Source organism: Rhinolophus ferrumequinum, chromosome 22 (assembly GCF_004115265.2).
Source record: "Rhinolophus ferrumequinum isolate MPI-CBG mRhiFer1 chromosome 22, mRhiFer1_v1.p, whole genome shotgun sequence".
Taxonomy (NCBI): domain Eukaryota; kingdom Metazoa; phylum Chordata; class Mammalia; order Chiroptera; family Rhinolophidae; genus Rhinolophus; species Rhinolophus ferrumequinum.
The window spans coordinates 51,667,839-51,679,115 of record NC_046305.1 but is presented as its reverse complement, the minus strand read 5'-3'; the positions used below and the strand labels follow the sequence as shown (position 1 = coordinate 51,679,115).

Genomic DNA, 11,277 nt, shown 5'->3' with positions numbered 1-11,277 from the left:
AAAAAAACCAGGAGAAATGCTTTCTGGTTCTTTTCTCTACCTTGGTCTTGGCAGCAGCGGCCGCAGCAGCAACAGCGGCAGAGGCGGCGAGAGGCAGGCGGGTGGGCGGGTGGGCGGGCAGGGGGTGTGAGGCGCGAGGGGGGAGGTGCCCTGAACGGGACGGCCCCCAGCCCTGGACGCATGCGGTGCCCAGCTTGATGCCGCCCTCCAGCTTCTCCGGTAAGTACCCCCACCCCCTGTCCCAGAGCTGCAGCTGCCCTTCTGCATAACACTCAGAGACAAGCCCAGACCAGCGTGCCTCTCCAGGCTAGAGAGGGGGTGTGTGTCCGCCCCCCCCACACACACACACACTCAGGCAACCATTGATCCTGGCCCCACAGGACTTTGATGGGAAAAGTAAGATGTCCCAAGTGCCCCTGGGGGCAAGCACTCCAGGGGGACCTCCCTCCACCTGTCCAGTGCTCCTTCTACCTCTGGGAAGTGTTCTCCACCCTCCCACCCCACCCGCAATCAGTGTGGCTATTCCGGTAATCTGTCCTCCAAGAGCCCCCTCCCCACGCAGGGCCCCAGGCCTCTATCAGGTCTGCTTTAAAGGGGATGCCCAGGCTCAGTGTGTCTGTAGACAAGAAGAAAGCACCCTATGCCTTGAGGGGATGACACCCCAAATCCTAGCCCGGTTAAGGAGAGAGGCAAGTGGCTCTGACACCTATCTCTTCCTGCAAAGTGGCCGGAAGCCAGTCCTATAGCCATGGAGATTGGCAAGGGAAGTTTGTGATTAAATTAGCCACCTCAGAGACAGAGAAAAAGGGCTGGCCTCAGATGCCCCCCACCCCTGGCCCAGCAGGCTTTGGGGACTAAGAGGGAACTGGCAGCAATGGGGAGGAGGGAAGCTGAGCTACACGCTTCGCTGCACTTTTGCCGGATGCAGCGCTGGAGAAGGATGAGCAGGAACTGCAGCAGTAGTGATAAAGGGCTAGCTGTCAGGTGGACTTCCCGAAACAGCCACAGGGAGGACGGGGAGGCTAGGGCCTGTCTCACCCTGGAGGACTCTTAGAATGCCTCAGATACCTGTTAGGCTGGGACAGGGACACAGGAGGCTGCCCGGCCGCCTCCGCCCACCACACGCCATTGTCTCTCACGCCTAAGCCTCCGAACAGTGTCCTCTATCCCTCTGCAGTTCGGCTTCCCAACTACTAAATCCTCTGAAGTAGCTTCACCACAGATAGATAGATAGCCGGTAGCTGTCACAACCTGCCCTCTGGAGGAGGGTGTGGAGTGCGGCGGTGGGGGGAAGATGTCACACCGCGGCTCCAGCTGCCTGTCCTCAGGTGCGTGCAGGAGAAAATGGGCATGTGGTCGAAAGCTTGAAGCCTGAAAGCCCAAAGAAGGTCGGGGTCTGCGGCCACAAAGAATGCCAGGCATCCTGCCTTCCTTTAGCCGTCCCCTGACAAATCCAACACCTCCCCTCCCTGGGGGTCCCCGCTGGCAGTGAACAGGTGAGTCAGGGCTCGCAGCACCTGTGGGACCCCTTCTCCTCTGTCACCTCAGGTGATGTCCCCTGGGCATTGCAGTCACATTCTTCCATTTTTCCCAGGCCCCTGGCCCCCAGAAACCCAGAGATGGGCTGGGCCAGCCAGGGGACACCTTGGTCCCCACCCTTGACGTCTGGCCATCCCTCCGCACCTGTCTGCGCTTCCCTGTCTCTGTGTGTTGCTCAGGCAGCTGCAGCCAACAGGACAAGGGATTTCCCTCAGATGCACACAGTGGACTCAAATCAAAGCACCATGAAGGAGGGACGTAAGAGAAGCCTAAGTGTGAGGACCAAGCTACGAGACTCCAAGCTGGGGCCTCTCTCGGTCCCCCACACACTCCAGCCTCATCTGTCAGGAGGAGGCGTTGCCCTTGAGTTCTTGTGAAGGGTTCAAATGCTCCTGTGTCCTGTGTCACAGCTAACGTGCAGCTTGGCTGCTGTCCACACAGGCGTTCTGGGGAGACTGGATCTCACCACTCCAGGGCCTTGGGCCCTGCACTAGGCTGGACGAGGGCCGAGGGACAGTGAGTGGGGGCTGGGGGCAGAGCTGAGGCCTCTCCCCACTCAGGATCCAAGCCTGGACCCCCCTGAGCCTCCACCAAAGCGACGGGTAGATAATATGGGAGGAGAAGGGTGGGCAGAGAGGGAGAGAGCGGAGCCTGGGGAGAGCAGATTTCAGGGAGAAGGGACCTGAGGTATTCCTGGATCTCAAGGATCCAGGGAAAAGCCCATTACAGGGAGACTCAGACCTACTTCCCACTGCTTCCTGTCCCCGTGCCATAAAACTTCCCCACAGAAATCAGGCTTGACTAGGGTTCTGTGAACTAGTAAGCACTTGGCCTGAAACTCAGGGATGACAGGGGACGAAAGTAGAAGTTCCCCAAAGAGGCGCCCCAGGGGGCCCCAGGGAGGTGTGCACCTGAATTCCTCCTGGGTCTGCGCCCCACTTGCTGGCAGCGCTGAGGTGGGTCGCTCTCTGTCTCTGCTCTAAAGAGGCCCAGGGACGTTCAGGGTCACCACCATCTGATGCCCTTTTCCAAAAGGGCCGTGTCATCCTCTGTTCCAGGACTGAAGAGAGGATGGCTGCGGCCACGACTCCAAAGCAAGTCTGGCCCCCGTGGACCCCCCTCCTTTTCCTGCTCCTCCTGCCTGGACGGGGCAGTGGTGGATGCCCTACTGTGTGCGACTGCACCTCCCAGCCCCGGGCAGTGCTCTGCGACCACCGGCGGCTGGAGGCTGTGCCTGGGGGGCTCCCGCTGGACACTGAGCTCCTGGACCTGAGCGGGAACCGCCTGTGGGGGCTGCAGCGGGGCATGCTGTCCCGCCTGGGCCTGCTCCAGGAACTGGACCTCAGCTACAACCAGCTGTCCACCCTGGAACCGGGGGCCTTCCTCGGTCTGCAGAGCCTGCTCACGCTGAGGCTGCAGGGCAACCGGCTGCGGATCCTGGGCCCGGGGGTCTTCTCGGGCCTACCTGCCCTCACCCTGCTGGACCTGCGTCTCAACCACATCGTGCTCTTCCTCGACGGGGCTTTTGGGGAGCTGGGCAGCCTCCGGCAGCTGGAGGTGGGGGACAACCACCTGGTGTTTGTGGCTCCGGGGGCCTTCGCTGGGCTGGCCAAGCTGAGTGCGCTCACCTTGGAGCGCTGCAACCTCAGCACAGTGCCCGGCCTGGCCCTGGCCCGTCTGCCGGAACTGGGGGCCCTCAGGCTCCGAGAGCTGGACATTGGGAGGCTGCCGACCGGGGCGCTCCAGGGCCTGGGGCGGCTCAGGGAGCTTGAGATCCACCACTGGCCGGCTCTGGAAGCCCTGGAGCCGGGGAGCCTGGCTGGGCTCAACCTCAGCAGCCTGGCCATCACCCGCTGCAACCTGAGCTCCGTGCCCTTCCAGGCGCTGCACCACCTGAGCTTCCTCCGGGTCCTGGACCTGTCCCAGAACCCCATCTCAGCCATCCCCGCACGCAGGCTCAGTCCCCTGGTGCGGCTCCAGGAGCTGCACCTGTCGGGGGCCTGCCTCACCTCCATCGCTGCCCACGCTTTCCACGGCCTGGCCGCCTTCCACCTCCTGGACGTGGCAGACAACGCCCTTCAGACCCTGGAGGAAGCCGCCTTCCCCTCCCCAGACACACTGGTCACCCTGAGGCTGTCCGGCAACCCCCTGACCTGCGACTGCCGGCTCCTCTGGCTGCTGCGGCTGGGCCGCCGCCTGGACTTTGGCGCGTCACCCCCTGCCTGCGCCGGCCCCCAGCACGTCCAGGGGAAGAGCCTGAGGGAGTTCTCAGACATCCTACCTCCAGGGCACTTCACCTGCCAACCAGCCCTGATCCGAAGGTCGGGGCCACGATGGGTCATCGCAGAGGAGGGGGGTCGTGCTATTTTCTCCTGCTCTGGGGATGGAGACCCAGCCCCCACCGTCTCTTGGATGAGGCCGCAGGGGCCTTGGCTGGGGAGGGCGGGGAGGGTGAGGGTCCTAGAGGACGGGACGCTGGAGATCCGCTCGGTGCAGCTACGGGACAGGGGTGCCTATGTCTGCGTGCTCAGCAACATTGCCGGGAACGACTCCCTGAGGACCTGGCTGGAGGTGATCCCCGCGGAGCACCCCAACGGCACTGACTTTGACCCCAACATCACCATGCCGGGGATCCCGGGGCCTTTCCTCCTGGACAGCAGAGGCGTCGCCATGGTGCTGGCGGTCGGCTTCCTGCCCTTCCTCACCTCCGTGACCCTCTGCTTTGGTCTCATTGCCCTCTGGAGCAAGGGCAAAGGCCGGGTCAAGCATCACGTGACCTTTGACTTCGTGGCCCCAAGGCCTTCTGGGGATAAGAGCGCTGGGGGCAACCGCGTCACTGCCAAGCTCTTCTGACCTTTCCTTCCACAGCGGGGACCCAGCCACGCCAGCCAGATACCAAAGGGGAAGGCACCGAAGGCTGCATGGACCAGAGGCCGTCCCGAGCAGCACAGGTCTCCCACGCCTCCTGCCTGCGCCGTGCCCACAGTTCATGATGCCTCATGCTTTTGCAGTGTGACGGTGGCACAGTCATCTCTCCCCTGAGGGTCCCAGGGAGCTGGAGGTGTCGGCTGCAGCCAGCCCAGCCCTCCTCCCACCACACACAAAGCAGGAAACGTAACCAGGGCTCCAGTCTGCTAGTCTACCCACCAGGCTTCCTTTACACACCCCGATACCCTCTAATAACCAATGCCAACTGCCAGGCACGGCTACGAGACTATTTCAGACGGAAAGGCCACTCGCTTCTTAGAGACTCTGCTGCTCAACCAGGGGGTCTCCTTCTCTTTTCTGTGTCCCCTTCCCAGGCACAAGGACCACAGGCTAGGGAGAAGGGGGTGGGGGAGGACACCCCACACACTGGCACTGTGTCCCCATAAGCCTCCCCACCCCCCGCCTGTGTGTGTCACACCATTAAACCTGCCGCCCAAGGCCACGACGGCAGCAGCCCCAACTAAACATGATTCCTGGAGTTTTCTTTACTTCAGACTTTTTCCTCCCCCTCTTTCTGTCAACCCTTCCTGCCTGCCCCCTGAGCATGTGTCCCAGTGGCCTCGCCTGAATCTAACAGACAGGGGTTTAGGCCAAAGGCGAAGAGCCAGGCCTGGAGACAGCAGCATTTCCAGCCCATTTCAGTTGCACCCCTTTCTCCGTACGCTCCATCTCTGGAGCTGGAGGAGCGATCCCCCACCTTCTAAGGGGTCTCTCTGCAGAAATTCCAACCCAGGACCCCAGTTCTCATTCTTGAGGGACCTCCCTGTCATTCCTGTGTCACAGATCCCTACTGCCCTTGAGAGAAAGCACGAAGGGAGCTCCTAGTAAAACGACGGACAGAAGGAAGAACCTGCAGTTGTCAAAGGAGAGAGACCCAGAAGCAGCTGGACTCAGAGGCCCAGGGAGGAGGGGCGCTGGGAGCTGCTGTGGAAAGGGGGGGTGGGGCCAGAGGTGGGGCAGGAATGCCTGCCTCTTCCCTTCCGCAGTCTCGCAGTCTCGCCCAGTTCTGTGTGTAGTGCGGCCCCAGCGGGAAGCTGTCTCTGGAGGAGGCCACTGCCTGACGGAGGCCCTCTGAGGCAGGGGAGCAGTGGGAGGAGATGCTGCCTGCCGTGAGTGTGCTTCAGACAGAGGGCAAAGTGAGCCAGAAAAGCAGAGATGCTGAGAGCTCAAGAGACAGCCGCCTCAGCACCACCGGAAGCGGGCTGAAGGGAGAGGACAGGAGCAGGGAGGAATGACCGAGAGGTGGACAGTCACGTGGCCCTGGGACGGTCTTCTCTCTGCAGCAGCATCTGCACAGCGTCCACCCTCAAGAGCCGCGGCCCCCCCCCACCCAACAATGCGGAAGCACCGTGAGCTTCCAAGCTGATTCCTGCTGCTTTTGTCCCTGCTCCGTGACCACTCACTACTCTGACCCTAACAGGTGAGAGGAGCCAGCACCATGGGGACACAGCCAGACTTCACCCCCAGGCTAGCTCCTCAGTGGGGCAGAGGTGGGAAGGTGAGAACCCTGGATGTGGAGAGTGAGGCTGGAGAATCCGACAGTCTTAAGAAATGGGTATCCTTGCGCCTCCCACCCTACCCCCACCAGGCACACACAATTCTCTTAGCACCCCAACAACCTCCCCTCTCCAGTTTACAAGACACCAGGAAGGCGTCTGCCGTGGGCATAGCCCTCTCCCGCCTCTCCACATTCTCCACCAGCTGCTTATTAGGTTGGGACGGAGGGTCAGGGGCTAGCGGTTCTCACTCTAGTTGCTCGCTCACTCGGCAATGCAGAAAAGGGCGGAAGCTGCACTGCGGTGCAGAGAAATCTCTGGAAGCCCCTGAGGCAGTGGGGAACAGATGACCTGTGTCTGGAGCAAGTCTCCAGGCAGCACTGCCCAGTGGAAACAGAATGCGAGTTACATATGCAAATTCAAGTGTCCTAGTGTCACAGGACAAAAGCAAAAAGAAACACGCAATTAATTTTAATGCTATATTTTATTTAATCCAAGGTACCCAAACTATTACCATCTCAACGTGTTATCAATATAAAATAATATAATTCACATTATGTTTTCATAGTAGTTCTTTGAAAGCCCAGTGTACATTTTACACTTATAGCGCATTCCAGTTCGATCACCACATTTTCACCAGAAAGAATCTAATCTGTATTTAGGTTTCAGAAAATTCACTGTTGTAAAAGTCGATTCACCCATCCAAGCTGTGGCCAACATGCGCAAAGGTTTCCAACAACTAAATCAAGAACCTGTCTCCACACTTCAATTCATTAAAACTGAAGGAATGTAAAATCCCCGTCCTCAGTCGCACCGGCCATCTGTCCAGCACTCAGTAACCACAGGTGGTCAGTGGCTGTTCTACCAGACATCACAGCTCCCAACACGACCGCTGTGGGCCTCGAAGGGGCCTCTTTGGCAGAGGTGGGCTAAGTATCCCTAAAAAGCACATTCACGCGGGGAAGTGCCTGTGGAGCTGCCCCCATCCTCACGCAGCCTCTCCAGCATACCTTCGAGAAGGCAAGCTCCTCAGTGTCGCAAGGTCACCCGGGTGAGATTGTGCCATCATCAGCAAGCCAGTCGTCACCTGCCCTGCCTGGGAAGACTGCCCTTAGCTCAGGTGCGACTGTGCAGGCTGCGTGCGTGTGCCGACAGGTGTGTGAAGGCCAGCAGGGCACATGTGGGTGTGCGTGTATGCACGTGCAGGGGTGCTGTGGTTTACATCGTTGGGGTGACCCGATGGCACTCTGCCCAGGGTGGGACAGAGGAGGAGAGGGGAGAAAGATAACATTTACTGAGGGCCTCTTCTACGTCCACGGCTTTATCTTTGTTTTCTCATGTAATCCTCACATCAATCAATCCTAGGAGACAGGGCATCTTGGCTGATGGAACTAGAGGTTGAACAGATGAAGTAACTTGCTCAAGTACACAGAGCCAGCTAGTGAGGGAGCTGCATTTGAACTCAGGACTGTCTGATCAAAACCTAAATGCCTCCACCAAACCAGTAGCTCTAGTCACTGCCTGCTCTTATAACCCCTCCCACAGGGCCTGTCAGCTGCAGAACCTGACCTGCGAGGAAGGTAAAATCCAGAGGTCATCTTGCACCCTGCCTGCTCTGAATAGCTCTTCTAGGAGGACTGCTGTCGGTTAGCCTCACCTTCCTTCGGTAACTCTCATGCCCCTGATTCAGGAAGCTGAGGGTCTGTTTGCTTTCATTCTTCCTTCTCAATCCCTCCCCAATGTCCTTGCTGCCTCTGCCCCAGGGACCAGCAAGAAGCAGCGGAAACTCCAGGAATCACATGGACTGAACAAAATGCCTGGCTATCAGCAACAGAGCTTCTCATGATTCACAACGGAGGTTTCCTAGGTCCTTTTCTGGCTTCTACCCTCAACTAGCTCTTAGGTTACAGAGAGGCTGCTCAGGAATTCTCACCTAACAGGTGAGAGGAGCCAGCATCATGGGGACACAGCCAGACTTCACCCCCAGGCTAGCTCCTCAGTGGGGCAGAGGTGGGAAGGTGAGAACCCTGGGTGTGGAGAGTGAGGCTGGAGAATCCGACAGTCTTAAGAAATGGGTATCTTTGCGCCTCCCACCCTACCCCCACCAGGCACATACAATTCTCTTAGCACTCCAACAACCTCCCCTCTCCAGTTTATAAGACACCAGGAAGGCGTCTGGCCCTCGTGTGGCAGACAATCTGTGAGCTGTTTCAGATTTCAGGAGACTTCGACTCTGCTCCCTTTCTCCCTAGCCCTGCTTGAAGGAACCTTCCAGAGGTCATTCCGTCCACCCTCCCTCTACCCTTCCTCTCTTCCATGTCAGACATAGTCTCAGCTAAGCTGAGAGAGGTTTGGACCCAGTTGGTCCCTGGCATATTCGAATGTCACTATTTCCTTTGCTGTGCTGGCTCCCTGATTCAAGTAAGAATCCTGCACAGCGATGGTCACCACTGTTTTCCCAGTCACAGAGCCCCCTGAGACCACCTGGTGCAAGTTGTGACCAAGAATTTCATACATTGCCCCCAGTCGTCCTGAAGCCATCCCGGGCTCCAGGCAAGGCAGGTAATGAGCCTCTGTTATGAGAAGTCGCAGGTGGCAGGGAAAGCTGAGGGCGTGGGCTGCCTGTGCTCCCCAGGGTCCACTAGAGGCAAGAAGAAAAGGCTGGGAAATAGCTGTTAGCACAGGTAAGAGCAGGTGGTAGGATGGACCCTACAAGACAAACACACTGTTACTAGGTTGGTGCAAAAGTAATTGCAAAAATCGCCATTACTTTTGCACCAACCTAATACCTCTAGCGTCTTCGCCTGGACCATCTTCGCCTGCCAGCATCCATCTCTCAGAAAGAGGCAGGCGACTTCTGCTGGTGATTCAGGCTGCAAAGCACTGAGATGAGAGACTCCTGAGCCCTCTTCCTCCAAATTCCTCTGGAAGGGGAATTAAGTAGGGAGACTTACAGGGGACAGGGGTGGCCGGAGAGGCTGAGGAGAATGTCTCTCCGAGAACAGCTGCTATAATCCATCCATCTGAACTACAGATTCAAGAGTAGCACCAGTATAATTTCTGAGGCGAAGGCCCCTGCTGCCAGGTGCTGGTTTCTGGTGAAAAGCCTGGAATGACGGGGCAGGAAGGGGGGACGCCTACAATGGGGTCACATCAAAAACCCTGGAAGCTGAATGCATTCCAACGAATAGTTCACATGTTGTCCAGGAAGGGGACTCAGTGAGCAGCCAAGGCTCTGGCCCAGGCTACGGCGTCTGAGAACCCCTCACTGCCCAGCCCTCTAGCTAAAGTTTACTTTCCTGCTTTGGTTTGTTGGGTGGAAAGCCTGAACTCTCCATGCAACCCAGACTTTATGTTAACTGGTTCCACCTACTGCCTCCTGCACTCCATTTCAGAACACCCTTCAAGGAAAGAGAAACTGGAGATGAGGGTTAAAAAAATTACCGTTCACCCAATACCAGCTTCTCACAACTGAATCTTTCAGTCCTGATTTGGGCTCTTTGAGGGGCATTGAGATGACAGATCCCAAATACACTTGAAAGTGAGCTTGGAATCACCTCACCTTTAAAATTGTCCTTTCTACTCCCCAACCCCCCTACCCAACCGGTTAGAAGCCAACCCTCCTTCAAATAATTTCCAGGAAAAGTGATTACACCTGGCTTTTTACTGCTCTGATTAAGAAATTCCTCCTGTGGTTTCATTTTTAATCCCTCTTCTTGGACTTTTACTTCATTTCCTCTTTTTTGCCCACCACCTCCCATCGGAGCTGGAAGATAATGGGCCCATAAAGTAGGTCTGTGCTTTTTATAGCAACAGTGGACATTCTTCATTGGGTCTGAAATACTCTTACCTTTTTATAGGTAAAAATAGCTATAGCAATTAAGGCCCTCAAGTACCTAGGAATAATCTTAAGAAATATGTAAATTCTATATGGCGAAAACTTTACAATGCTACTGATGGGACATCGATGACTTAAATATGTATTCCTATATTATAAATACAATACTTCTCCCTTAGGTAATCTAAAAATATGTGATTCCAAGCAAATAGCATTAATAGTACATTGAAAAGTAAATTGTGGTATATTCCCACAATATACTACTACGCAGCAATGAGAATGAATGGATTAAAAACCACACACAGCAGGGGGGGTGGCCGGTTAGCTCAGCTGGTTGGAGCTGGTGCTCTTAACAAGGTTGCTGGTTCGATCCCCACATGGGCCACTGTGAGCTGTGCCCTCCACAACTAGACTGAAACAACTACTACTTGACTTGGAGCTGATGGGTCCTGGAAAAACACACTTAAAAAAAAAAAAAAAACTACACACAACAGTATGGCTGAATCTCACAGAAATAATATTGAACAAGAGAAGCCAGAGAAAATTCCTAAAACTTGTATGGAAAGCAATTTGGCAGTACTATACTTGCCAAAATCCTTTTCAAACATTGCTGGTAGAATGAAAATGGGGAAAAAGTCTTCATGGGAGGGAGGGAATTTGCAAAATTGCATCTACTCAGATGATAAAAACAACACACACCCTTCTCTGATCCAGTATTTGCAGTCCTAAGTATTTGTTAGCCAGATATGCAAGAGCCAAATGAAATATACTTGGGCATCAATATAATGTTCAAAGATGGTTGAATATATCTTACTATATATCCCTCAGGCTTACTATGAAAGTTACTATTTGGCAGATATATATGATACGTACTGTTATGGAAAGACACCTAGACTATATAAAAGGTAATTGCAAAATAGTATGTATATGTTACCAACTGGGTAAAAAATATGAATATAATATGCATGTTTTATTGTAGAATATCTTGTGAAAATTCAGGAGAATCTGGTAATATTGGTTGCTTCTGAGGCGAAGACTTATTTTTCACTATCATAACCTTTTATTCCTTTTGAGTTTTGTTCAAAACACACGTATTTTAAAAATTTATGCAAAAGGATAAACTGAGTCCCACAGGCATCTCCTTAGTTAACCAAAGATACAATCTTGCGTTCATTCAACATTCACGTGAGTGCTTAACTTGAGCCAGGCGTTGCGATAGAAGCTTATGCGAATTATCTTCGCATTACAAGGAGCGCCCAACCCCTGGTCCCCAGGGTGAGCCCCTAGTGCGGGGCGGGGGGTGAAGGCGAGGAGAGGCGCAGGGACCCGCTCGCGAGCCTCCCCGACGCGCAGAGGCGGTAGCAGGGCCCAAACGTCCCTAACGGTCCAGGACCCGGACGGCGGCTGGAACGCACT

General features: G+C 55.4%; 1 protein-coding gene across 1 annotated transcript; it reads left to right on the top strand.

Moving 5' to 3' along the window:
• Nucleotides 1-122: 122 nt before the first annotated feature.
• Nucleotides 123-5,470, top strand: LINGO4 (leucine rich repeat and Ig domain containing 4). Its single transcript, XM_033092126.1, has 2 exons — nt 123-219; nt 2,598-5,470. The coding sequence occupies exon 2, from the start codon at nt 2,611-2,613 to the stop codon at nt 4,390-4,392; it is 1,782 nt and encodes a 593-aa protein (XP_032948017.1). The 5' UTR covers nt 123-219; nt 2,598-2,610; the 3' UTR covers nt 4,393-5,470.
• The last annotated feature ends 5,807 nt before the right edge of the window (nt 5,471-11,277 follow it).

Coding starts and splice junctions, on each gene's coding strand:
- LINGO4 (XM_033092126.1), top strand. CDS start 2,611: ATGGCTGCGGCCACGACTCCAAAGCAAGTCTGGCCCCCGTGGACCCCC.